This window comes from Penicillium concentricum (genome assembly GCF_028827145.1).
Source record: "Penicillium concentricum strain IBT 3081 chromosome Unknown utg000006l_segment0_segment0, whole genome shotgun sequence".
Taxonomy (NCBI): Eukaryota; Fungi; Ascomycota; class Eurotiomycetes; order Eurotiales; family Aspergillaceae; genus Penicillium; species Penicillium concentricum.
In genome coordinates, this window is record NW_026622759.1 from 345,624 (window position 1) to 371,896 (window position 26,273).

Sequence of the window (26,273 nt, forward strand, 5' to 3'; positions counted from 1 at the left end):
TATTGGAGCCTTGTAGATCAGGCCAAATGTGGGATGACCATCACGTGGCGATCACTCACTATTTTGGGGCCACAACCTGATTGGTCTGTTGCCCTGCACTGCCAGCATCACCAGACAGCCTTGGAGGGCTCAGCAGTTGGGGGCCAAATACGATGTATCTGATTGCCCCAGAGGCTCGGTGGGCATATGTAATGACCTCAGCCTTGCGAACAGATCCCAATGATCCTTGATTTGGACAGGGCTGAGTCTTGACTGATCTGAGAATCCAGATATATAATGAACTCACTGGTCTCAGGTCCTTGGAAAATAATCACAAATCTACTCCAAATGATACCGTTCTCAATTTCATAATCTTCATCATGAATCCAGCTGCCCAGTATATCATCACCCATAGCTCCTGGCGCAGCCACTATGATGTCAGCACAAAAGACAAAACACACCTCTACCGCGTCGTCAGCTCCTCCTTCACACCAGGAAAGCCGGATCTTACTTTCCACCGCAGCGCTGACTCCAGTGGGCCTATTGCGGGAGTGTGTAAGTTCCGACACTTCTCCTCAGACTGTGAGATCGGTCTAGGGGACCCCGAACGGCCCAACAAAATGGACTGGCAATACCTACACAAGGAAGGCTTTATGAAGCGCACACACTGGTTTTGCATGGAGCTGGAGGACGGCACAAAGCAAACTTTCACCTGGAAACGAACCCACTCGCTTGGCACCGGCTCGGAAAACTATAAACTAGTCGAGGGAGCCAGGCAGACCGTGGTGGCGGTCTTTTCTTCCGGCGGCACCTTTTCCAAAACAACCGGCTACTTGGATATCTACTTGCATCTAGGGCCGCAGTTTTACCTCATGGCGCTTATCTCGCGACTTGGCATTGTCGAGATGGACAGTCGACAGCGGTCGACAGGGGCGGGCGGCGCTGCAGGTGGGGGAGCGTGTTAGGCCAAGACTTGAGGTTTCATTAATGGCGTTCTGTATATCACACAATTACGAAGCCAGGGAAATTTTAGCGAGATTTGTTGTTTATTTAGTGTTACTTTAGCTATGATACCCTCGGCACGACTGCCACGTTCTTCTGGATTGGCATTATTAAATATGAACAGCTTTACTACGTGTTTTGCTTTAAGGTCATATATATAGAAAAGTTAATTCGCACATCTCACACCTTGTTCACTGGATTCGATCACTATATTCTATATTTGGTTTATTCTTCCCGCTACAGCACCGATAGGGGTATGTAAAGGGAAATCCATGTAAGACAGTCTCTGAGAAGACTAAAAAGAGTTTGAAAAAGGTTGTTTCAAAGAAGAGTATATAAGCGACTATTCTTGTACGCTATAAACGAATTAAAGGGTTCAATATTTAAAGCCAAGCGAGGCAGTGCAAGCGAGACAATGTTTCAGATTTAGACAAGCCTTTTTTCGATTGTTTGATCGACAGGGTGTTGTTACATAATCCTATACTTTCCCCGGGACCCGAGGACTCCCCCCCGAGGTCCCTCCGGTATTGAATCCTGTTGCCTGCCCTTAGGGGAAAACCAACTCTGAAATAAACCCAGAGTCTCATTTTTTCTTCCAAATTATGGATCCAACAAATTCATGACTATGGCGCTCCGACGACCACACCGGAAATCTCGCCACGGTTGCGTGGAATGCAAGAGGCGTCGAGTGAAGGTATGAAACGAGAATTGAAAAAGGAAAAAAAATAGTCTACTCATCCCATCACAGTGCGATGAATCCCGGCCATCCTGCACCAACTGCGCCAAACGCCATGCCGAATGTGAGTACGGGTCGTCAACTTCCCTACTGTGGGCAAATGAATCCGACAGCGGACAGCCAAGCGACCTAGTACCGGGACTTCGTTCATCCTTGAGTTCAACACCAGGGGCGGGGGCAGCAGACCCCCTCGGAATCCTGAGCCAACTTGGCAGCGAAAATGCGGCAACCCCAGGCGGGTCCGCACTGAACCTCCAAGACCTAGAGCTGATGATACAGTGGTGCAACACGACGTTCCACACACTGTCACGCAACGAACGTACCGATCCAATCTGGCGCAACATCGTACCCGAGGAGGCCCTCTCGCACCCATTTCTGATGCACGGTATTCTGGCCCTGTCATCGCTGCATCTTGCTCGGACGGGGCCGGAGCCGACCCGTCGCGCGTCGTATCTCAATCGCGCCGTCGGGCACCAGAATCAAGCGCTGGCGCTGTTCCGGGAGCTGCTGGGTGACGTGAAGGAGAGTAATGCCAAGGCTATGTTTGCTTTTGCAGGAATTGTGGTTATCTACACCTTCGCATTCCCGCATACGCCGGACGTGCAGGATCCGTGGTCCTGCGTCGATGATTTGTACCAAGTTCTTGTTTTGACACGCGGCGTGCAGCAAGTCATCCATGCGCCGCGGGACTTTACGAGTTTTCTACTTGACAGTTCCTTTGGACCGATTTTGCAGGTTGAGGAGGTTCAGGTTCCGATTCCTGGGGACGCGGCTGCTATGCTCAAACAACTACGCGAGGCGAACGAAGTCTGCAAATCACGAGATGCGAATCACGAACTGCAGGTTTATGAAGCGGCTATTGCGAACTTGGAGGAAATGCTCAATTGGTGCTATAGCGGGATTAGGGCAAATACGATTGCCGGGAGGTGGGCGATCCGCTTGAGGCCTCGGTTTATGGAGTTGCTGCGCGAACGAGACCCCTTGGCACTAGTCATGCTAGCGCACTATGGCGTGCTCTTGCATTATTTGAAGCATCGCTGGTGCTTTGATGAGTGGTGTGTCAGGGTCTCCAAGGCCGTGTGGGCAATATTAGACGATGAATGGAGGCCGCTGGTCCAATGGGCAATGAAAGAGACTCTCGGTGTTAACTTTCTAGAACAGGTTGACACTTGACGTTCTGATGCATTTTTATTGTGATATTCATATATACCCAAATTCAAAGCGCCGAAAAAGCGGAAAAAATTCCATAACCAAATCGAAAGAAAAAAAGAAATCGAATCGCCTGAATATTTCCAAATTATCGCGATAATTCCCGACTAAACCGCACCCGAGCCCTCCATAACCTTCAATCCACCCATAGCCGTCACGACTCTTCCCCTGCCAAGAAGATAATTCACCTCGCTAGGGTGAACGATCACGAAAATTACCATCACCACAAACATTAACATTCCATCAAAGACGTAAATGAAAACCTCATTGCTCATGAGATAACCCTCCGTGCCCTGGACATACTCCACGACACGAACGACAGACCGAATGAGAACAAAGATACTGGACGAGTGCAACGCCCACATATGCTTGCGCCAGGGGTATTGGTCCGCCACTGCATGAGCAGTGGGGTGAGAGCCCATGCGCTGCTGGAAGATGAACGCACTAATCAGGAAGAATCCGAAGAAGACGATTTGTACGATGAGACCGCCAATGATAACGTTCTGGCCGGTGCTCGTGGAGTCTGATGAGCCGGTGACCATAATTCCCGCACCTGCAGAAGGATTAGCGTTGAGCTAGTAAAGAAGAGAGAAGAGAAACATACCAGAAGCCTGCATCAAGAAACTCAACACATCACCCGCGACGAAAATCTTGGTCATCCACCCAACTCGAATCAAGGCAAACTGCTCGCCCTTGACCATAAGTATGATCCGACCCAGTTCCATGTATATACTTGCTGCGAACAGCGCCGGCGCAACGAGCAGCAATGTGCTCTGCATAACATAGGGTCCGATGGTCCAATTGGGCGATTCTTTCGCTGACATGGCCCGGCCAATATATCCAACGAGCTCAACTGGAAGTATGTTAGTACTCAAGAGGTCTGGAGGCCGCTTTGAGTAAAGTGGTACTTACAGTATCCACCGATCACGAGCGGGATGAAGAACCATGTTCTCGTACGGAACAAATGGAATGTGTGTAATAAAGTGACAATGGCAAAGCAGACTATGAATACTGCTGCGGCAGCCAATGAGGGGTTGTATGTATAGGCGATCCAGCCGTTTTGGGAAGAAGACATCTTGAATGTGGATTGAGTGGATAAGAGGAAAGGCCAGGTTGGATTGAATTAAATTGGAAAACACAACTGAAAACTAGTCTTATATATGTGCTAGTTCAGAGTTTTCTCTAAAAATGTTCCCAGGCAACCCTGGAAATCCAAATTCGTGGAGTATGAAAAGGAGATCTCGTATACTAGCATCTTCGTATTCATATCCTGATATGGAGGAGTGGATACCCACTAAACCTGATAAAGAGCACGGTACGAGATACGAAACCTTAAATCTTAATTTTTTATCAAGTGGGTCCATGGATAAGTAAAGTGGAGATGCTCGTTGCATTCGTATTTCGTATAGAAAGGCTGGGAAAGTATCGTTCATTTTAGTTATATCCATGCACTCAATTAGATATCCTAAGGTAAAATCTCCAATCTACTCCAATAAGCCCTATAACTTCGCCTGCTCACCCCCATTCTGTAGCACATACCGATACCTGGCCTTCCCCTCATGCATATCAACTAGCGCCTGATTAACATCCGCCATATCTCTCTTTTGAATCCAGGGCAAGACCCTCTTCTTCGCAGCAAGAGCCAACATAGCCCGAATATCATCAGGTGAACCAATGTTGGACCCAGTAACCTTGACACTTTTCTGAATCAAACTCCAAGCCATAAGCGGCGGCAACGCATCCTCTGGCGCACCAATCTGCACAAAAGTCCCATCCCGCTTAAGCAGCCTCAAATACTGCGCAAAGGGCATATCATGCGCCGAAACCGTACACAGAATAACATCAAGTGAGCGCGAGTATTTCTTCGCCCACCCCTTCTCCTCACCGGTCGCAATAAATCCATCAGCCCCAAGCCCACCAACAGCATCCGCCTTCTTCCCCGACGAACGCGAAATAGCAACAACACGAGCCCCAAGCGCCTTAGCAAACAAAATCCCCAAATGTCCCAACCCTCCAACACCAATAATCCCCACCGTCCTCCCAGGCCCAACGCCATACTTCCTCATCGGCGCAAACACAGTAACACCCGCACATAGCAACGGAGCCGCCTCAGCCGAGGGTAGCGAATCCGGAATCCGGAATACAAAATGCGCAGGCCCGCGCCACGTCTCCGCAAACCCACCATACGACTTGGATTTATCGCTGTACCGTCCGTTGTATGTGCCAGTCATGCGGGCGCAGTAGCTTTCCTCGCCGTCAGCGCAGGCTTCGCAGTCTGCACGTAGACAGGCGCCGCTCTGTGCGCCGACGCCGACGCGATCGCCGAGGCGGATTCCATTGAGGCTGTGCTGGGATTCGACGGCGCTGCCGATACGGGTTACTGTGCCGATTATCTCGTGGCCGACTACGCAGGGATAGTCGGTGGGACCCCAGCCTGAGCGTAGGGTGTGGATGTCGGTGCCGCACATGCCGCAGTGGGAGATGGAGATTTCGACATCGGTGGGTGTGAAGGGTTTTGGGGTGTAGGTTGTGTATGTTAGGGCGCTTTTGGCGTCATGGGCGACCCAGCCTTTGAAGGTGTCTGGTTCTGTGGGAGGGGACATTGTTTTGGTGGTTGCTCTATCGTTGCGCTTTGGAGATGTGCCGAGGTAGGTGTGACGAGGGATAGAATTGGGTAATTGTAAGCTTGTTCGTAGATTCCTGGGTATGCAGAAATAGAGACCTCAAAAGTAGAGGGTCGCATCCGTATGAGGTTGAATGGTCTAAGGTAAATGGAGGGAAAAAAAAACAAGCTTGATATATGATGCGGAGAAGCCGATGGCCAAGTTACCGAGGTCCATTTTAACTCGGCAATAAATATCCTTTATTAGGTTCAATTCATGACGATCGTACGCGATTTTGCAAAAGTGACTCCATATTTACATGCACTCGCTCCAAGTATGTACAGTGCAGACTAGTGGGGGTATCAATTGATCTTTCACCGGGCCACGCCCATCAGATCGTCAAGCTCATCAGTGGTGAGAGTACTCCGGCGCCGGTTTCCCGGCCTGGACGCCTTCTCGGTTCGGCTTCTCTTTCGTGATTCACGCTCCTTTTGTTCATTTTGAGCGGCGCGGGCCTCGTCCTCGACAGCAGCCAGCTTTTGGTGCACGCTTAGTGATTCATTGGGCTTGAGCTGTAGGGCGAATTAGTCCTCGGGATCTCATTGGGAATATCCTGGGAATATCCGGGGAAATAGTTCTCGGTGCATACCTGGTGGGATTCCTTTGTTTCGGTCTTTCGCCTGGTAGGCCTGCGGGTCACAGTCTCGGTTTTGTAGGCTTTAATTTTGAGGGTCTCGTCGTCGGTGTTGTCCACACATGGTGAGCCTTGTAAGCCCGGTGTGAATGAGACCTTCCGGGGGCGCTTTGTCATGGCGTTTTCACTGCGTTCCCTCAGAACGCGATCGGGTCGTTCGGGTACTTTGCGAATCTTGGACCTCATCTTCGGGGGATTGAGCATCTCAGGATCTGGTGCTTTCTCCTCCAGTTCACTCGTATCTTCCTCCTCATATTGGTCCTCCAGGATTGTCGGAATGGGATTGGACTCTGGCAGGCTTTGCATGCTTATGTCCTCGGTTGAGTTAATGCTGAGATCGAGATTCATGCCACGCTTCAATTCGTCCGCTTGGATAGAATCTCCTCCATCTGCAAGACGACGCTGCCACCCACCCATCATGGTAACTGCCTGCTTCCACCGAGATTCCATCTTCACCCAGCCTTCCCGCAGTCTTTTGATCTCCTCGTCTCTCACCTCAACCTCTTCAAGAGGCACAAATGAGGGATTGGTAAGCAGCGTTCGTAGATGCTCGAGCACTGCTTCCATGTGAACGGATAGTTCTTCACAGGAGGTCGGAAGCGAAGTAACAGGCCCCGAAGAAGACTTATGAGCCCCTACGCTTGTAGTCATGCCCGACTGCTCATTCTCGCCATTCACATTCTCAGGTTGGGTCAAGCCTTGTAGATCCTTCAAAGTACGAACAGTGCTTCGCGCAAGCTCAATCAGGATATCATTCTCATCACTGAGATGCTGGCATAACTCGGTCAAGAAGTCGGTCGTCTCCTGCTTCAAGCTATATCCAGGGTCATGTACTCGTTCCCCACCGCTAGCCAGAAGACGTAATCGATCCGACGCAGGGTTGATATTGATAGTAGTCACACTCAGACCCTCGCGCTTGCCTCGTTGTCTCTCAGCCAGATGCGACTTGAGCTTCTGCATTTCCAAATCCCGCTTCCGAATATCGTTGGCGCATTGCGCTCGGACTTGTTGAACGGTGCTCTTCATGCGCTGGACTTGCTCCTTGAAGCTTCGGATGCTCGCTTCGGCGCTAGACATGTGCGACTTGAACGTGCGCTCCTGCGCCTCTGCCAGAGCTAGTGAGCGGGTCAACTCGGATGTTTTCGTTTTCAGTTTTCCCTACAAAAGCAAGGGATGTTAGCGCGCTGTGCGGCATAAATAGAGTGGACACCTACGATCTCCGTGGTCTGCTCCGCCTCACTGGCTTGCAGCGTGCGAATAGTTGTAGATAAGCTCTCGCGGTGTTCGGATTCGCGCTAGAATATGTCAGTCGCTTTCCCAGCTGTGCTTCAGAGCAGCACACGCACGTCTCGTCTCAACACTAAATCGTTGACCAAGTTGATCACACGAGCCATGGTGCCGTCTATCCCTCCATCTTCGTTTTCTGGGTCGGCGAAATCGATAGCGCGACCACCTTTTAGCAGGCCCCTTGCCAGCAGAATGTTGTTGACATAGGTCGAAGCTGCCTGCAGGTTATGCGACTCCATGGCAGCGATCACTTCTGTCGATTGCAGATAACTCCAAATGCCGAATGGGGAAGAAAGTAAACACGGCAAGTACGGGGGACTGTTCATACCATGTGTGCAGCTCTATAGGCGGTGAGAATATATCTGATTCTGCCCGTTTTATTGCGGATGTATCGCGATGTGTCAAAAGATTATTTGGAGATGTCCATTGAGAGCTACTCATATTGAAATTGTATGAAAATTTGTAATCCAGAAGCAATTCCAAGGTTGAGTGATATGAAGGCAACATAGTGCGTTGGCATTTACATAACGCGTGCGCATAACTCGTCATCCAACCATCATCTTCTATTTGTCCCTTGCGTGGCATTAAACCTACTCCTCCCCTACCCCACTACTTAATTCTCACCAACCACATCTGCTTCTGCTTTTCATCATGGCTTCAAGGCCAGGTACACGCAAAGTACGCGGAGTAATTTCCAAAAAGCAGCTTGACATAAACCGAGCCGATAATCTTCAGCGAGCAGGTCAAAATGCCTACAGAGTTGGTGATCTCCAAGGAGCCCTTCGGTCCTTCACCCAGGTACGCCCCATCTTTTTGTTCCGTCGCGACTCATACTAATCATCCGCACATCCAGGCATTGGCTTTGAATGATGAAAATGCTAGCATTCTGGATAATCGGGCCGCTACATATTGCAAGCTGAAACTATACAGCCAGGCCCGTACTGATGCTAGAGCTATGGTCAAGCTTACACCCAATGATCACCTTGTAACTATCCACCTCAATGCTTATTTCTCAATTATAAATTCATGACTGACTTGGACAAAGGGATACTTGCGCTTAGCCAAGGTCCTATGTGAAGATGGGAGCTTTGACAAGGCTCGAGAAATCTACGAATATGCCCTCCAGAAACTTCCAGCCGATCACTCAGGCCGCAAGGTATGTCTTTCCTTTTTTCTGTTCGCCCATATATACTATATTTCTTTTGCTATATGTCCTTATCCTCTTATTTCTGCTTTACGGTTTCCTCTCTCACTTTTCCTTATTTTCCCCTTACTAACTATGTCCAGGTCCTCACACAGTTGCTCAAGAAACTGCAGGATAGGCTGGCAGGGGGAACCAGGCGCGACCCATTTACGGTCCTGCCACTAGAGATCGCCATACTCACGCTTCAAGGCTTTCCCTTCAAGCAGATCGTGTAAGTGTCCAATCCTCACTTCTGAAATCCACTAGCTCATTCCAACATATAGGGCGATCCTACGCGTCTGCAAAGGATGGAACGGATTCCTAAACGGTCTGTCCAGCCTCTGGATGCATGTTGACCTCACCGGAGCTAGGTCTCGTGTACCTTGGACATCTGTCCGAAACTACATCCATCGATCGCGAGCGCAGCTGACAAATGCCACCATTGCAAATATTGTTCCCTCTACTACGCCTAAGGTGCTCAACATGTTAAGCAGATGCACCGCCCTGGAACACCTGGAGTTGATGATTCCCCACGACCAGCCCAAAGAATTTTACCTAAAAGTCAAAAGCTTTCGACAACTGAAGAGTATCGTGTGTGGAGCAAATATCAGCCTTTCGCACGCATGCGTTGGGAGTATTCTATCCACCCTCTCGAAACTTGAGAAAGCAGTGTTTTTCCATGTTTGGGATATTCCTACCGGAAGGCCCCGACCCACGTCGACGTGGCCTCAGCATCTTCCAAACATGAAGAGCCTGACGATTGCGTCTCGACAAGAAAATCCCCAAGTCTTGAGCTTCCCGGATGTAATTCCAGGGTTGGGATCGGTAAGACTTTTCTGGGTTTGGTATCCAGTACTTGTGCTAACATAATTCAGTCTGCATATCCCAATCTAGAGGAATTTCGGCTGCTCTGCGACCCCGTGCGACCACGATCATACCGGTTTGATCCGGTGCAGGAAGAGCAGCATCTTCCCCCGCTCCGTACACTAGAACTTTGGGGCGCAGCTGTCCTGAATACTTTTTATTCAATCCTTCCAACCAGCCTCGAGAGCCTACGCTTGCTTTCAGGGTCCATCGATCCTCCTCGCGTTGGGAATTTTATGTTACCGGGAGATCATGGACTCCCAAACCTGAAGACCCTAGTATTCCATGACACCCCATGGGTCAACCACTCCACGCTCTCGATGTTCCTACATCATTCTAAGGCTCCTCTCCGAACCCTTCACGTGAACCTTTGCCACAACATCCATAGTGAAAACTTCATTCGTCTCCTCCTCGACCCCGAAGGAGCGAATCCAGGATTGAAAGGATTAACTGAAGTGGGAGCCGCCGGCATGACTGGCCTGGACGATGGAAATGTTGGAAAACTGTGGGCAGTATTGCCAAACGTGAGAATTCTCGACTTGTCGCAGACGAGAATTACCGGCTGTGCCATTCGCATGTTCGCGGATGCCCGGAATGATGAATTACCCGGCCCAAATCTCGAGGGCTTGGTCATAAAAGGATGTGACGGTGTGTCTCGTGATGCTATTGACTATGGACGGCAAAAAGGACTTCAGATTGTCACCTAAGGGCTTCGCAGCGATATTTGGCTATTTTTCTTTGGCGTTTGATGGTAGGAAATTTCCTGGGGCATCACCTTTGTACAATACAATGAGACAATACAATGAGATATGATCAAACATACCTGGTGTATGACACGAAGACAAATTCAAAATCGAGACTGCCTTGTTCATCTATATTATTTTAAATGTTTGGATGTATCGTAGCCTTGCGGGTTATTAGTCCGTCTTGGGAAAGAAAATGCGATCTAGCACAGACCCCTGCATGGGCATCAGCTGATGCAAAACATAGAAGTCAAACTCCCGAGCTTGGTACCCAAGAATCACAATCCTGCAATTGGGATTTCGTACTTAGAAAATGAGAATAGAGCTTGAGCCTAGCGAAACTGAAACATCGGCTTGAATTGGTAAATACTCAAGATAACCTCAGATACCGACAGTTACACGCACGAGAACAGAAGATAGCAAGGTCTTGCACCTAGTGGATCCCACAATCTAAAGCGAATAAAATAAAGCCAGAACTCAGAAACAGACCAGCAATCTAAACCCCCCGTTCCTGACACCACCTCTCAACCTCCCTAGCTAACTTCTCCTTCTGATCACGCACAAGCTCCATCATAGGCTCAACCTGCTTTCTGTGCGAGGCAACAAGATCCTCCTTACCATCGACGATAGCCACACCATCCTTGGGCGCAAGATTATCATCATAGATCTTGACCATGAGCTCCATAACAGCGGAGAGCTGGTTTGGAAGCCACTAGAATACCAAAACAATCAGCACATCGACCACAGCAGAGATATCGGACTTCACTCACGGTTACAATTGGACTACCACCAGTAGCAGTGGGATGGGGTGTGCGACGAATGATGTACTCGCGGGCGAACAGCCAGTGTCGCCAGCGGAAACTGCGGATGTGGTTCAGCGTGCGCAGGAAGAGGACTGCAGTCTCGGAGTCTTGGATAGCGTATTTCTGGACGCCGATTTCCTCGGACTTTTCGCGGATGTAGGTTAGGAATTCGCGGTGTGGGAGGGGGCGATAGGCGCGGAATTCGTGGAGAATTTTGGTGAGAGGAGTTTCGGGCATGGGAATTTCGCAAAGGTGATCTAGGAGGGGGATCTGGGGTGCGGTTAGTTGGGTTTGTTCTTTTTGGGGTCATGTTTTGGATTGGATTGCTTACGATGCTGTCGTTGGCACCGCTCTCGCCGCGGAAGTAGAGGGGCTTGTTGTCTTCGCAGCCTTCATAGACCACACCGTTCGGGAACATGGATTGGTTGGTGATGCCGAAGATGAAGACGCGGAAGGAGAGGTATTCCGATGGCTTGGAGTTGCCCCACATATCTATTTTGTTGTCAGCTTGGAAGTTCGTGATGATGGGATTATTGGAATAATTAGGGTTGCATACCTTCCATAGATGCTTCGATTTTCTCCATCGACTTGAGGATCTCTCGGAATCCATCGTTGATTTCCTGTCGGGAGCCATGCTGCTCGAGGGAATCAACAATCTTCAAGACACCGCTGATGAGCGGGCCGGTCTCCTTGACCATGTCGACGTGAGTCAGGATGAAGCCTGCCTCGGAGCTCTTGGGGTCGAGACCTTTCTCGAAGGAGCGAATCAGACGAAGGTTTGAGTACTCGCTCAGACCCTTCGCAGGGTCGGCGACGGTGTAGTTGAACAGAGCATAAGAAGCAGCATATGACATGAAAGGTGGTAGGTTTAGGCTAGGGATGATTGTTAGTTGCGGTGCTATATGATCAAGATTTGTATCAAAATGAGCCAGATGGAGAAGTAGATAGAGAAGGGTAAGAAGATAGAAGACTTACATCTCAGCACAGCGATACATAGGACGAGCAACAGACTGGGGCAGGACATCGCGGCCAAGTCCATAGCCACCCTCCGGGTCATTGTTCCAGTGCTCCCAGCAAGGCTCGAGCAGGTAAGACGAGGCTAGGAAGGTATAGTCCCGGAAGATGGCAGCAATAGTAAAGCGATCATGCGAGCCATCGGCGAGAACCAGCTTTTCAACCTCATCAGTCAGGTCAGTGAGCTCGGCCTTGACAGCAGGGCCAAGCTCATAGCTAGCCAAGAGACCGGGCTTGCCATCGAGCCTGACGACAGGGAGACGATTGACCAGCGACAGCAGGGCACTGAAGGACTCTGGCAGCTCAACAGGAGCGGTCTCATAGGGCAAGAAGCCTGTCTTGGTGGTGATGGTGAAAGGGTCTAGGGAGTGGGAGATGGATGAAGGGTCATCATGAATATGAGGGAACCGCTTCAGGGTAGTGGGAGAGGGATAGGGCACATTGGTTCGAGTCATGATGGTATGAGATGAACCAAATGGGAAAATAGACTATAAGTCTATGATATATGGGTGTATGGATAAAGGGGATGGAAGCGTATAGTTGTAAAAGGCAAAGGCCAAGTCAAGAGCCTGGGAAGTAGAAGAAATGGGTAAAAAAAAGATGAGGAAGCAGCCAGAAGACCTTGAGAGATGAAAGGAGAACTGATACTTTGAGATTTTGGGCGGGTGAGGAGCAGATTCTTATAATACTTTGAGGCCGGTAACAATTCCGGCCTCAAGTCCTCATTACGAAAGAGAATAGGAGATAGCGTGGGCCCGGTGACATCCGGTGCTGCATGATGAAAATTGGGTTTATCTATCCTAAATGACATTCGAGGTACTTTATATGAGTATGTTCAGCCAGAATAACATATTTTGACCACCATCTCAACACCCAGATGAACTATACAATTGCCCAGTGAGAGAGGGCAGAGGACGGTCACGGGGTGGCGCTAGTCCCGATACAGCATGAGCTTTAAACGGCGATTTGACTGCTTTATCTGAGATTTGATAGAAATTTGTGGTGGCGTACGCCAAGTTAGATAATTAAAATGCTTATAACGAAGAAATTGACCATTCAATGATGAACTATTACGGATAAATGATCAATGTAGTCTACTCAAGTCATGATGTATGCCTTATAGTCCATGCGCCGCCAAGCGATGATCCCCAGATCCCGTCTTTTAATTGGACGATAAGTCCAAGTTTAACTTCCCTAGCGTTCGGAGGCCGGAATGCTACCGGCCTCCGAGAGTAGCCGGCCTTGTATGTGTCGGGAAGTTTTGATATAGAACCGCTAAATTGGTATGACTTGAGTGATACCTTGTGTGTGACTATAGAAAGTCCCGAGATAAAGCGAAATTTGACCTATTAACAGCTTCATATCTCTAGAATTTCTATTGTGCTATCAGGAAAACTTGAAGTCGCACTTGTACATCTTCAGGTAAATATTGGAAGTGAACAAAAGAACCTATAGTACATTTGCTCGCCCAAAGTACATAGTCTATGTAGTGACCCCTCTATATGTTATATACCATGCGACTTACTATGCGACTAAATGCAAACGTTCTCCATGGTTGACAATCTCAAAATCTATCGTTCCCTTCCATATATTTTCACGCAAATGCACGCTCAGTCCTATTCACCACCACAGATTTAGCATTGTGATAGAAAACCCCATGCAACTGCGACAAAAAGTATTGCAAGACCGCATCCCCCACAGCAGCCGGCAGCGATATCTTGTCACCCCAATAGTGCCTGACAAACTCCCCAACACACCCGGTAGATGCGACCTCAGGGCACCCATTTGCCTCTGCACAAGACAAGACCCGAATATCTTCGGATCTGTTGAAATCATACCTAACATGGTTCCCAAATGCAGATTGCTCATGTGGCCATTCCCGACCCCACCTCGCGCAGTCTGGATAGCGCGTTTCGGTGGGACAAGTCTCCCACGCTTCAAAGAGTTCATGTGTACGTGGGCTCTGCTGGGCAATAATAAAGCCGGTGTTGAGAAATGTGCGACCGTTCCAATCATGGTTATGGGGTGCTTCTGGATCGAGCGCCATAGCAACTAAAGTCTCCGGAATGATCTCCCAGTAGTTGAAGAGCCATTCCAGAGGTAGATTGGGGTAGAGAATCATGGCATCTGCGTCTATGAATACAACGTATTCGTAGTTTTTCAACGCTTCTTTGATCGCAGTGACTTTGGTCCATGTTCCAGTTCGCCCGATTGCCCTGGGGATCTGAACTAGTCGGTAGTCGTAGCCGTGAATCATTGCTACGCTCGTCAGCCACAAAATAAAAACAAATACCAGTGTGACTATTTACCGAACATGAAGTGGTTGAGCCTACCACTGGTATCTGGGGGGATTCCGGTCGCGTTCAATGGAGCCTTGCTCAGAAGTCCCTTAGGGCCATCAAGATTGCGACTGTCGACGTCCAAAATGAGAATCTTCTTTCCTAATGGCTCAGTGAATCTCAAGGGTTCCGCCAGCCAAAATTCTTTCCCTGTGTGTCCAATAAATATTGTTCTTGTAATGGGGTGTATGTAGGGGTTGTATAGTTCGTGGACCGTGGAGTGTGAGAAGCTTTCAACAGTCCTTCGGATGTATTTCCTGTAGCAAAATTAGTGTTCAATTACACTGTTTTGTTTGGGTGGGCTCGTACTGGGATGGCTGATCAATAAATACACTGTTCAAGTAGGAGTAGACCAAATAGAGCGCACACACCATCAGACTCGAGATAAAGATGGCGGTGATTCGGCGAGGAAACATGAGTCCTGACCTTGGGCGCATGGAGGTAGATGCATTTCAAATGGAGTTATAATCTGTAGATTTGGCATAGCACATAGCGAAGATTGAAAATGACATAATGTTGAAGTAGTATGCCCAGGTGGACCTCGGGGGAATACCTACCAGATTTCCTCTGTCCTTCCATTTTAGTGCTCACCTCTTGCCGCTTTTTATTTAATATAACTAAAGCACGCATTCATCTAATCATCGTTTCCGGTGTTGATTTCAAGACATATAGTGTACCATTGACTAAAAGGCCATCCGAATAGATTTCCAGGGTTCCGACCCTGCTTCCGCTGAATTCCTCTTCTTTGATCGAACCTGCCGTCTCTTCAGTTCATAGTTCAATTGCAAACGGTGGAAGTCGATGATCAGAACACGCTGCAGCTCCTCATTCCACAGCAGGTTGTCTAAACGAAGATCCCCGTGCATCACCCCTAGAGAGTTTATTTCTTTCCTAGAGCATCAAATCTGCTTTTGCAGTTCTGCAGAATGCTCTATACTATTAATAGTCTCGCCTCCCCACCCCATAAGTAGCATGTGTCAAATCTCACCAGCTCTGTGGAGGAAGTAACTCATATTTAGATCGATTGGGCCAAGGAACACAGGGATCGCCGACCCCTGGGCTCTTTGAAGAACACGATACACCTCTATTTCACGAGAAACCTGGGGCCAGAGGTGCGTTGTAGTCCCTTTCCCCACGACTGTGTAGCCATAGGCGGCACATGTGATCTTGAAAGATGCCCCATATGACCCGCACTTGTTGAGTGGTGTGCAATGTTGATCGATATCTGTATCCAATTGCTGGTTGAGCTGGCGAAGAAAATCAGGCGCCGTGATCGGATGTTTGTCACTTCGGCCTCTTGTATGTAAAGCCACATCCGGACAATTCTTATCTAGGATCCCATTCTGCTGAAGCCCAAGCAAGCACCTTTGGGTACAAAACTGCCTTGTATGTTGTTGGGGCTGATCTCCAGGGTTATGACGAAAACCTCTCGACCGCGACGATGGGACAGGAGGGGATGATGTGGCCTGGCTAAGATTTCGCTTTCGTCTAGGTTCAGGCGCTCCCAGGCTCGAATCCGAGTCCGAGTCCGAATCTGGACGATGTTTGGTGTTCTGTGAAGGCGCACATCCACTTTCAAGCTGTGCTCGAGCCTTGGGCGTGGGTGATTGCAGAGGAGATGACGACGGTGCGTAGTCAGAGCTTGTGTATTCTGAACCTGATGGGGTCTGCTGTAACTCGATCTCGGGGATCTGTGACCGTACAAGAGTAAAGCTGGTTGCCCATGTGTGTAGTTTGGATTTAGCCTGCTTTCGCCAGGCATTATTGCGGACATGGGATTGACAGCTCATCAATGCCAGACAGAGAATTCGAGCGATAGCTGTACTCGGTTGTCGATAGTTAAAATCGTCCTGCATCTCCATATTGGGCTCACACAGAAAATATAATAAGGTATCAGGGGTTTCGAGCGGTACACAAAGAAGGACTAACGCAAGTCTGGTAGTCACATATGAGTATTCAAGCCCTTCACAAATCATAACGTGATATTCCTGAACAAGAACTGCCCCGACCATCTGTTCTGCATTGTATTGCAGTTTTGATGCTTTGTCTGTAGGAATAGATTCTCATTGGGCTACTTCATCCCTGAAATTCATTGGCCGCAAGCCCACTCTGAGTTCTCCACGGTGAGCTTGTGAGGTGGCTTATATTCGACAGTCATAAGCACGTCACTACTACCATCTAATTTGTGGTGGATGCAAAACCGATCAGGCCTCGGTCGCTGCGATGGATCATCCCGAGGACCAGCTTCAAAGCTATTGGTATGACTCTCAAAGGAGACCCCCTTACCAAGTCTGAAATGCTGCCGAGCCTCGGGTCGACTACATAGCTCTGAGATGATATTGCGCACATGATTTTCAACGCCAAGTTTTTCGTATGTTACCAATTCGTCTTCGAAGTGTAGAACGTCCAATGATTTGGCAACGCCTCTAAGGTCCGTCACAGACCAGAATAGTCGGTATAGATGCTCGCTGTCTGCCTAAAGGTTAGACTTCCGCAAAGCCCACAAATGGGCCCGGCCTTCGAAACCCAACCCAACTCATAGCCCAACAATAGGGGCCTTATAGGCCCCTATAAAAGCCCATCTTACCAGCCTCTATAATCGCTATATCACGACCTCTTACTAGTCTTATAAAGTTCAAATTCAGAATCTAGGCTTATATTAGCTATATAAGTATACATTTTAATTTTAAATAAAATCCGATCGGTAGAAGTTAAGATATTACAGAAAATGTGAAAGTTGATATTTTAATGTTAGATATATATTTACGATTTATACGGGAGTACCACCATTTTCTAGAGAACCTCTATAATTTTTTAAAATTATAAATGAACGAATTTTTCGTGTTTTTAAATATGATTTGGAGAAATAACTAGTAATTTGTTCTAGATCATTTAAACTAATATAATATTACATTAGGGATAAGGCTTAGAAACGATACTAAACATAGAGTAATTCAAATAACCTAAAGAGGGGGTTCAACTTAGCATATTTGTATTGTTTGGGGGAAAATGGGCCCCTATTAAAGCCCTATAGGCTTTCACTATAGGCCCGAGGACCGGGCCCAAAGCCGTTGGCAACCCATTTACGGGTTGGGTTAGGTTGGGCTTTAGGCTTTGTGGGCCGGTGCGGAAGTCTACTGAAGGTGGTTGCAAACTGAATTATATATATTTTGCTGCGCTACATGACAGTCTTCCCATTGATCAAGTCTTGTAGGATAGTACTTCCCCCGGGGTAGTGGGATCGTCCCTTGGGTAGAACGCGACGGAGTTCTGACTTGCAAGGGCTGAGAAAGCAATTCATGGCAGGTTCGGAGGAGTTCAATGAAGGTTGTCTGTCTTTTTTCTTCCTGTGACCTCAGAAATAGCTCTTTATAGTCGGGGAGAGCTTTCGCGATTCATTTAGACTGAAGTACTGGATATATAAGAGACTTCTTGTCAGGAGTCTGGAACCGTCGAAGTTCTGCAATCAATCACGTGTTGGGAGAAATGTGGGGAAAATACAGTGTATTTTAGCACTGGTCCGTAACAAATACCAAGTTTCTTGTATGAGACCCGTTTGACAGAGAATTTACTCCCTAGGTCTTTTCCCATCTCTCATCTCATACAATGCCAGTGAAGATCCCTTCAACAGAAAGTTTCTTTATAATTCAAATTCTAATTCCATGTGGCTAACATAAAATACCATGAGAAAGTCAGTCGACGTATAGCGCCAGAGATCAACCATGTCAACTTAAGGCTCCATATCAAACTCCGGATTGACCCATGACGGCTGTGGTGCTTTTGAGCGCATCCAAGCCCCAAATTTATGTAAAACCCCAAATACAATACACCCGCCAGCAAGTGTAATAAGTCCCTGAACAGTGAACGTCCATGTCCAACCAGAAGACGCTTGCCACGATGCAATAAAGAACTGTTTACCAAGCAGAAGTCAGTTAGACAACTCATTAGGTAGATCATATATCCGGGAACATACAGGATTGATGAAAGCGCTCAGGTTCAGAAACACAGCATAGAAAGTAATCACGCTAGTTGTTTGTAAAGGATAGCAGTCAACGATGTAGCTGCTGGTTACCGTATTTCCGATCTGGATACCCGCTGCAACTAGAGAGCTGTCAGTTCCGAGGCGGATGCTATATATACGGAAGAGAGAACTCACATAGAAAGAACGCTACCTGGCCTACCATCCAGTGGTAGTTCTTGTCGATGCTAACCCCCCAGACAATTAACCCAGCTATATTATACCACCCGTCAGTTACACTCACATACTGGATCTGAAAGGTAAAGCATACCAGTGGTGATCAATATAGCTGGGTACGCCAACCACAACCGCATCTCCGGAACGCGGATATTGCCATTCTTCCTGGACAATCTCTCGACAATAAAATCACTCAATCGCCCGGAACACCCTATCTCCGAAATCACAGTTCCAAGAAACAGCCCGAGGAACAATAATCCCTGAACGAGAGGGGTGTAGCTCGAATAAGCTGCAGGTACCATCGTAATCACGGATAGCACCCACCAATACCAGACAAAGCAGTATCCGATAATTGCGATGGCGACTGCAGGTAGCTGGAACGTCAACACAAACCGAGTGATAGAGTCCCACGGCTTGGGATGCCGCATGCCGGGGATAGGGCGCCAGTTAATGAAAGGCAGGTTCTTGGTCCGGCGTAGCTCTGATGACAACGTCTCTGCTGGAGATATTGGTGTATTGCCAACCCCTGCTATATGCTTCTCGACATCACCAGACAGGGAGTTGTGGCCATCAAGTCGGGGCATTTGCTGAAGCATCTTGTTGCGGGGATAGAGGGTTTCTGGCATGAAAAAAAGCTCGAGGAGTAGTAGTGCGGCGAAGAGGATTGCATTGAACCAATTGATCCATGCGGCACTGACAAGATCCAAAAATCCGCCAACTTGAACCTCTCTCAGTATGCGGCTTATATGTGTGGAAAGATGTCCGAATAAACTTACAAGTTGGACCTAGAAATAACCCTGCATCAATCGCTAGAACCCACAGCCCAAGTTTCTGGCCACGCTCATAATCAAAGAATAAATCGTTCACTTTACCAGGTTCGTGTCAGATATACAACACTGTCTGCGGGGTATAAATTAGACATACCGACTGCCATCCCGACTGTAGAAGCTGGGCTCACTCCAAATCCTTGGAAGAAGCGAGCAGCCATATACCCCGAATATGTATCAGCGACAGCAGCGCCAATAGTTGAGACTAGGGATATGACTGTTCCAACTAGGAATACCGTTCTTCGACCATAGATATCACCAAGTGATGACCATATCAAGGGTCCGACGGATAACCCTAGTGCAGGTACGGCGACTGTCCAGTTGACTTGCGAGTAGTTGATCTGGTACTGGTCTTGGATTTCCGTGAATGAGGGAACAGTAGTAGTCGTGAGGTATGTGAATAGGAAATATCTGTCAACAAGTAATGACATGTCAGTAAGGTAGCAAGAGATGTGAATTAGTGTTCAGGCTCTGCAAATTGCGAAGCCAACTGACGAGAAAGGCGGGTTGATCTGGTACCTACTTGAACATAACAATGGATAGTATGACATGTTTTTGGAATCTTGACCAGTTCAATGGGTCTAACGAGTCTGCAGTTGGTTGTGGGTGAAGTCTGATCCCGTGTTTGTTGACCGCTGCACTGTAGAGGACTTGGGTGCCTTGGCCGATGGGAGTATGGGTTTGATCAAAGTCGTCATGTTTGATGTCTTTTTCTGGCATCTCCCGTTTTCTATCAAGGCCTCCTGATGAAGTTTCCATTTTATAGAGCTTCCCGTGAAAATGACTAATGATGGCGCACGACTATGATATTGATTATAATAGAAGATCTGTTCAGTGCATTGATTCGGGTATGAAAGCTATATAAGAGACATAGATCCGAAGTGGCAATTATTTAGTAGCATTTGTTGTAACTGAGCAATCGCAGTCTATTGGTCTTGCTGCCGTGTCGAAACTTTTGACTCAAGAGCATAGCTGATAAGGATTGCATTAGGTTTGTCGGGATTTTATAGAGTGCGCTTTGGATCATTCCGTCAAGCCTTTAAGTATCAATGCACTCATGTAGTATACTATTATCATCTATTGCATTCACGAAGTCTTCAAGGGTTTAATTCTGATTTTGATTATCTACAAGTCATGCTGTCTTCAGTTCGAAGTATAAACAGTGGTATATATTGTGGATCCTTTACTTTCTTGATTTTCTACGTAAATAGACCCTTAAAAATGTCATTCTATAAGCGCCGGGACTCATTGCCGCATAAGCCCCCGCCATGAAAGTGACAGGGGTATAAGGACGTCCACGGGTTGTCCGAAAGCACCAATCAACTTGTAGGAGGATATGATAATATAAAAGATAAGGGATTCGATCTGGCATTGGTCGCAATAATAGTTGAAAGGAAATTAAGGCGTCAGTTTATTTTCCGACGCTTGGGATTCTAGAATAGAATCTCTGGGACACTCCACCCTCTACGCCACAATATGCTCCAAGTAACCATTTACACGACTATAGCAACTGAAGTCGTCAAAATGAAGAAACTTGGCACTAATCACCCATGTGTGGTTTAAAAGTCTCTTAATACATTTTAATACATTACATGAAATGCACCAAATTCACCAAATTCACCCGCCATTGCACAATTGCGGCATATCCGATCAGCATTGGAGACGATAACATCACGAACAGTCATAAAAATGACACTATCATGGTGTTATCAAAGCTATGTTCAACGGTCCTTTTGAGAACGAAAAAGTATGCCTCTCTAGTCAACTTCCATTTTGGGGTTAGGAGAGGACGCTAGGGCTGATCTCCCCGCCATCACAGATAAGAGCCATCAACCTACCCGGTAGATATCCTGACATAATATTGGATATCAAGACTAGACCGACCTATTCAAAGTCATTGCCAAATTGAAGCCACCGCAACGTGGCTCCGGCATGTTCAGTTGGTACATGCCGTACCAAGTCGCCGCTGCATCTAGATGTCCGAGATCGGACTTGAACTTAGGATACACGGCCAAAAGGCATGTCAGTGGAGCAAAGATACATGATTCAAAGAACTGACTGCTCTAATTGCCTCCATTGAACTAAATATGTATTTTTTGTTGAATACGCAGTCAGAGGACTTGCTGTATCACGAAGTATCAGGAATTCACGATAATACTATACAACCTTGTAGGCTCCACATCGGCCATAGTACACTTAAAATCTTTCATAATTTCCGAATAAAAGGCATTTTTTTCTGAAAGAAAGAGTTTTTGCTTCTTCCAACTCCCTTGCTTAAGTGGAAATCGAACTTTCAAAAACCGGTCACATCACGTTGCGCAGCTCAGTTCAACAACTCGACCCATTGAAGCCAGAGATAGAGTCAACAAGAGATAGTTAGATCTCGTCTCAAATCAGTCACCATGCACAAAGGCATCAGTAACGGGAGCCCAACGCACCTACCAACCGAGTACACCTCCCTCCTCTCCAAACCCTTCGATAATGAACCATGCGGGAACCCCGAAAGAAGCGAAGACCCATTTTCACGAGCTCTCATACTCGCCGAATTCTGGCTCTTGCTGAAAGACTCGACCCCCGTAATTCTAGCCTACACCCTGCAAAACAGCCTGCAGACCGTATCCGTGCTCATAATCGGTCGCTCGTCACCAGAGAATCTCGCAGCGAGTGCATTCTCGCAGATGTTTGCCATGGTAACGGCGTGGATGATTGCTCTGGGAGGTACAACGGCTATGGATACGCTCGCCTCCTCCTCGTTCACGGGCAGCTCCAACAAACATGATCTGGGGATCCTGTTGCAGCGAGGGTTTCTTGTTCTGGGTCTTTTTTATGTACCCGTTGCTGTTCTGTGGGCGTTTTCAGAACCGGTTTTCTTGTTCCTTGGTCAGGATTCGCAACTTTCAAGAGATAGTGCGAGGTTCTTGACTTGTTTGATTCCCGGAGGTTTGGGATATATCTATTTTGAGGTTATGAAGAAGTACTTACAGGCTCAAGGTATGTTTCCGTGGGAGTTATATTCAGATATATAGAGGCTTACCATGGTAAAGGCATCATGCGAGCCGGAACATATGTGTTGTTGATTACATCACCCTTGAGTGCCGCTCTCAACTATATATTTTGCTACACGTTCGAGATCGGCCTCTTAGGTGCCCCTCTAGCAACTGGTCTCTGCTACTGGCTCTCCTTTGCCCTGCTTGTCCTCTACGCGCGCTTCATCAGTGGCTCAGAGTGCTGGGGTGGATGGTCCCGCGAAGCGTTTCACAACCTGCACACATTCACCCGGCTCGCTATTCTGGGCATTGTCCACGTTGGCACAGAATGGTGGGCTTTCGAGATCGTCGCTTTAGCAGCCGGCCGCCTGGGCACTGTCTCGCTGGCTGCCCAAAGTGTCATCATGACTGCCGACCAAATTCTCAACACGATTCCTTTCGGTATTGGGGTCGCGACATCCGGCCGCGTCGGCAATCTTCTCGGGAAGAGGGATGATACCGGCGCTGCACGGGCGGCGCATACCTCTGCCCTGCTCAGTATGGCTTTCGGTGGCGTCGTTCTAGCTGTTCTTATGGGGACGCGAGAGCATTTTGCGAAGATGTTTAATGACGATACTAGCGTTGTGAATCTTACGGCTGAGGTGCTGCCTTATGTGGCGCTTTTCCAGATTGCCGATGGGCTTAATGGGAGCTGTGGGGGTAGTTTGCGTGGAATGGGACGGCAGCATGTGGGTGCTCTGGTTAATTCGGTGAGCTATTACTGTGGTGCGTTGCCGTTGGGTATCTGGCTTGCATTTCATGGTTGGGGACTCAAGGGTCTGTGGGTTGGGCAGTGTATTGCCCTGTATTTGGTTGGAGCGCTTGAATGGATTATTGTTGCGCGAAGTCAGTGGGATACTGAGGTGCGCAAGGCCTTCCAGCGCATGGATGTGCATGAGGTTTTGGAGGATGGGGTGGTGGAGTAGATTTGTTTCTGCCTGTATTTTGACCTTTTAAGGATATGATAAAACTGATAACTACCAAATCCTGAATGCTATCGCTTATATAATCTGTTAAGAGTATAACTAACTATGCATTTTACTTCATGGAGATGGGTAGTGGACGAACATGTATATCTCCTTTGGGCAGGGACCTATATCACCAACTCCAGCTCAAGTTTAGCTAGGATGTGTACATTGTATACGCACATAATTAGGAAAAGTATGTTTGCAAATTGGACAAGAGTTTCATTGTTGCTAAAAGCCCTGTTCTACGCTCTATCTCTTTCGCTACAAAGTAGACCTACCCACCTGGCCAAGATATCTTAGATACCTTTCTTAGCCAATACATCAATACAAAATAACAATAGAGAATACTATACATTCATATTGTCCTCCGTTGTCGGAATCAAAGCCCAATGTAGATTTTATAGATCGACAACCAATGATGAACGACTGATAAGGCGCGACATTCATTAGGTAACCTTTTAGCCCTAAACCGATCTCCTATCTTCCCCAATTTTAACATTCGTTTCACGTCTTTCTCTCCCCCGGCCTTCCATTTTAGGACCCAGGCACTGCTCTACCTTGCATATATGTATGCCGTGGCCAAGCCTCGACAGCGCATTCTCCACCCGGATTATCCTGCCATTCCTTAAAGGGAAGTTACTGGGAGTGAGATGGGAAAACACTGCCTGCATTGAAAAAATGATAGTTTCTTTTCTTCTTGTTTTCTCTTCTCGATATTCACTCGGCTGTTTAGTTGGTGGGCCCAGATAGAAGGGATTGGCGGGTTGTCAATCGTGTCTATATCGGGGCAATTTTGGGAGTGGATACTATCGCAGGGAAAGCTGACTGGTTACACTGAATGACATCAAATTGTTATAGATATTCAAAGTTGAGAATACATTGAAAGAAATGACATACTTATATCCTGAACGATGTCCCATGTAACTGCTCTGATTCAACAAGTAACAATCACTCTAACGCTTTCCAATCCTATTCGATAAAATCCTTTCTGTCCAGTATCACAATGATCCCCTCTGTTGTGGGCTTGCTGGCCCTCTCTGCTCTGGTTACAGCCCATGGAGATCATAGCCAGTCTCAACTCGCTGGTTCTCAACTCGCTGGTCCGCACCAATCACTCTGGTACAACACACTCCCAGGAGATGGCGGCACTCAGGTGAGTGCCCTCTTATATCAAGCAGACTGAATTCAAGAGGACTCATCTCACAAAACAAAAAAGGCCGACTCCGTATTCTCCGGGATCTCAACTTTCGGCCGCCTGCCCTACTTCCCATGTCTGGCCAGTGATGCCGAGAAATACGATATCGCGTTCCTAGGTTAGTATAAAGTCCCATCAAGATGACGATATGAAATCGCTACTTACAATTCCCCAATTGAACAGGTGCCCCTTTCGATACCGGAACCTCTTACAGACCTGGAGCGAGGTTCGGGCCCAGCGGTATCAGACAAGGTTCCCGCCGTCTCAATCTCTAGTACGTACCAGTCCTATCGAGCAGCGATATTTACAAGCACGGTATGAATACAAGATTCACCAAATTCCGATCTAGTGGTGGCTATAATGTTCCCTTGCAAGCAAACCCGTTTACAAGCGAGCTGCGGATTTTGGATTGTGGCGATGTACCTGTTACTTCGTAGGTTTGCGTTGAAAGGACACCACCAGTGTGAATAGAGCTCGACAAAGCTGACCCCGTTACAGATACGACAACACCTATGCAATTCAACAAATCGAAGAAGGACACAATAGTATCATGATGCGCAAGCCGTATACTGATGCAGATAGACCGGGTCTTTCGCGCGCTGGAAAGACCCTTCCTCGTGTCATTACCCTTGGTGGTGACCATACCATCACACTGCCCCTGCTGCGGAGTATTAATAAGGCTTATGGGCCTGTGACGGTTATCCATTTCGATAGTCATTTGTGAGGACATTTCCTTACTTTAATGCTAGTATGTCCATGGCTGATTTGATTAGGGACTCGTGGAAGCCGAAGGTCTTTGGTGGCTCGCCTAGTCAGGTTGCTGCTATTAACCACGGTACATACTTTTACCATGCGGCTATGGAGGGCTTGTTGAAGAATGACACGAATATTCATGCTGGTATTCGGACGACATTGTCGGGTCCTTCGGATTATGAGAATGATGGGTATTGCGGGTTTGAGATTGTCGAGGCGAGGGAGATTGATGTTATTGGTATGGTATCTTGCTGTTTGGGTTGTTTCCGTGCTTACGATTGAAATCTTTAGGAACGGACGGTATTATCAAGAAGATTCGGGACCGTGTTGGCACCGAGAACCCGGTTTATCTTTCTATTGATATTGATACTTTGGATCCTGCTTGTGAGTCTTGAGTTGGGATACTATGTCACTGTTGCTAAGTATAGACCACAGTTGCGCCGGCTACGGGCACACCAGAGACTGGCGGTTGGTCTACGCGCGAGCTACGGACGATCATTCGTGGTCTTGATGGGCTGAACTTTATCGGTGCGGATATTGTTGAGGTCGCACCGGCTTATGATACCAATGCGGAGTTATCGACGATGTAAGGTTCTTTGAAAATTGACGACATACTAGACAAAGACTGACTATTCTACAGGGCTGCTGCTGATGTACTATATGAAGTCCTCACTATCATGGTCAAGAAAGGCCCGCTGTCTATTGACGAGTCGTCTCATGAGCTGTAGGGCTTGGGGTTGGTGTATATAGTGGTGTTTGATAGCACAGACTTCAAGCTTTGAACTTGATATGAAGAGAATAAATATATCGATATAAACTGAATAAAGTCTTAATTACTTGGTATAAAATTTAG

The 26,273-nt window shown here is 47.6% G+C and overlaps 14 protein-coding genes across 14 annotated transcripts; 5 read left to right on the forward strand and 9 right to left on the reverse strand.

The window, feature by feature from the left end:
- Positions 1–359: 359 nt before the first annotated feature.
- N7517_010311 (uncharacterized protein) lies at positions 360–944 on the forward strand (the record flags this gene model as incomplete). The annotated part of the gene is made up of 1 exon (XM_056728034.1): positions 360–944. The coding sequence occupies one exon, from the start codon at positions 360–362 to the stop codon at positions 942–944; it is 585 nt and encodes a 194-aa protein (XP_056573849.1).
- Positions 945–1,606: 662 nt separating this feature from the next.
- N7517_010312 (Zn(II)2Cys6 transcription factor domain-containing protein) lies at positions 1,607–2,890 on the forward strand (the record flags this gene model as incomplete). The annotated part of the gene is made up of 2 exons (XM_056728035.1): positions 1,607–1,675; positions 1,730–2,890. 2 exons carry the CDS (start codon positions 1,607–1,609, stop codon positions 2,888–2,890), a joined length of 1,230 nt encoding a protein of 409 aa, XP_056573850.1.
- Positions 2,891–3,033: 143 nt separating this feature from the next.
- N7517_010313 (RTA1 domain-containing protein) lies at positions 3,034–4,001 on the reverse strand (the record flags this gene model as incomplete). The annotated part of the gene is made up of 3 exons (XM_056728036.1): positions 3,034–3,479; positions 3,531–3,779; positions 3,839–4,001. The coding sequence occupies 3 exons, from the start codon at positions 3,999–4,001 to the stop codon at positions 3,034–3,036; spliced, it is 858 nt and encodes a 285-aa protein (XP_056573851.1).
- Positions 4,002–4,425: 424 nt separating this feature from the next.
- On the reverse strand, positions 4,426–5,529 carry N7517_010314 (NAD(P)-dependent alcohol dehydrogenase; the record flags this gene model as incomplete). Its single annotated transcript, XM_056728037.1, has 1 exon — positions 4,426–5,529. The coding sequence occupies one exon, from the start codon at positions 5,527–5,529 to the stop codon at positions 4,426–4,428; it is 1,104 nt and encodes a 367-aa protein (XP_056573852.1).
- A 374-nt stretch (positions 5,530–5,903) lies between these two features.
- On the reverse strand, positions 5,904–7,749 carry N7517_010315 (uncharacterized protein; the record flags this gene model as incomplete). The annotated part of the gene is made up of 4 exons (XM_056728038.1): positions 5,904–6,101; positions 6,179–7,381; positions 7,438–7,518; positions 7,570–7,749. 4 exons carry the CDS (start codon positions 7,747–7,749, stop codon positions 5,904–5,906), a joined length of 1,662 nt encoding a protein of 553 aa, XP_056573853.1.
- A 412-nt stretch (positions 7,750–8,161) lies between these two features.
- N7517_010316 (Leucine Rich Repeat domain protein) lies at positions 8,162–10,264 on the forward strand (the record flags this gene model as incomplete). The annotated part of the gene is made up of 6 exons (XM_056728039.1): positions 8,162–8,308; positions 8,364–8,495; positions 8,556–8,666; positions 8,798–8,925; positions 8,978–9,518; positions 9,569–10,264. 6 exons carry the CDS (start codon positions 8,162–8,164, stop codon positions 10,262–10,264), a joined length of 1,755 nt encoding a protein of 584 aa, XP_056573854.1.
- Positions 10,265–10,796: 532 nt separating this feature from the next.
- Positions 10,797–12,572, reverse strand: N7517_010317 (indoleamine 2,3-dioxygenase family protein; the record flags this gene model as incomplete). Its single annotated transcript, XM_056728040.1, has 5 exons — positions 10,797–11,012; positions 11,071–11,373; positions 11,435–11,595; positions 11,660–11,976; positions 12,079–12,572. 5 exons carry the CDS (start codon positions 12,570–12,572, stop codon positions 10,797–10,799), a joined length of 1,491 nt encoding a protein of 496 aa, XP_056573855.1.
- Positions 12,573–13,711: 1,139 nt separating this feature from the next.
- On the reverse strand, positions 13,712–14,374 carry N7517_010318 (Galactosyl transferase; the record flags this gene model as incomplete). The annotated part of the gene is made up of 1 exon (XM_056728041.1): positions 13,712–14,374. The coding sequence occupies one exon, from the start codon at positions 14,372–14,374 to the stop codon at positions 13,712–13,714; it is 663 nt and encodes a 220-aa protein (XP_056573856.1).
- Positions 14,375–14,418: 44 nt separating this feature from the next.
- Positions 14,419–14,893, reverse strand: N7517_010319 (uncharacterized protein; the record flags this gene model as incomplete). The annotated part of the gene is made up of 2 exons (XM_056728042.1): positions 14,419–14,713; positions 14,766–14,893. The coding sequence occupies 2 exons, from the start codon at positions 14,891–14,893 to the stop codon at positions 14,419–14,421; spliced, it is 423 nt and encodes a 140-aa protein (XP_056573857.1).
- A 246-nt stretch (positions 14,894–15,139) lies between these two features.
- N7517_010320 (uncharacterized protein) lies at positions 15,140–16,468 on the reverse strand (the record flags this gene model as incomplete). Its single annotated transcript, XM_056728043.1, has 2 exons — positions 15,140–15,327; positions 15,445–16,468. The coding sequence occupies 2 exons, from the start codon at positions 16,466–16,468 to the stop codon at positions 15,140–15,142; spliced, it is 1,212 nt and encodes a 403-aa protein (XP_056573858.1).
- Positions 16,469–16,545: 77 nt separating this feature from the next.
- N7517_010321 (uncharacterized protein) lies at positions 16,546–17,757 on the reverse strand (the record flags this gene model as incomplete). The annotated part of the gene is made up of 2 exons (XM_056728044.1): positions 16,546–16,844; positions 17,679–17,757. 2 exons carry the CDS (start codon positions 17,755–17,757, stop codon positions 16,546–16,548), a joined length of 378 nt encoding a protein of 125 aa, XP_056573859.1.
- Positions 17,758–18,186: 429 nt separating this feature from the next.
- N7517_010322 (uncharacterized protein) lies at positions 18,187–20,237 on the reverse strand (the record flags this gene model as incomplete). The annotated part of the gene is made up of 7 exons (XM_056728045.1): positions 18,187–18,366; positions 18,430–18,557; positions 18,613–18,687; positions 18,746–19,369; positions 19,428–19,517; positions 19,576–19,889; positions 20,002–20,237. The coding sequence occupies 7 exons, from the start codon at positions 20,235–20,237 to the stop codon at positions 18,187–18,189; spliced, it is 1,647 nt and encodes a 548-aa protein (XP_056573860.1).
- A 1,643-nt stretch (positions 20,238–21,880) lies between these two features.
- Positions 21,881–23,430, forward strand: N7517_010323 (MATE family efflux transporter; the record flags this gene model as incomplete). The annotated part of the gene is made up of 2 exons (XM_056728046.1): positions 21,881–22,469; positions 22,523–23,430. The coding sequence occupies 2 exons, from the start codon at positions 21,881–21,883 to the stop codon at positions 23,428–23,430; spliced, it is 1,497 nt and encodes a 498-aa protein (XP_056573861.1).
- A 1,045-nt stretch (positions 23,431–24,475) lies between these two features.
- Positions 24,476–26,148, forward strand: N7517_010324 (agmatinase; the record flags this gene model as incomplete). The annotated part of the gene is made up of 9 exons (XM_056728047.1): positions 24,476–24,625; positions 24,689–24,785; positions 24,851–24,941; positions 25,017–25,100; positions 25,166–25,387; positions 25,441–25,658; positions 25,712–25,804; positions 25,856–26,006; positions 26,061–26,148. 9 exons carry the CDS (start codon positions 24,476–24,478, stop codon positions 26,146–26,148), a joined length of 1,194 nt encoding a protein of 397 aa, XP_056573862.1.
- Between the last annotated feature and the right edge of the window lie 125 nt (positions 26,149–26,273).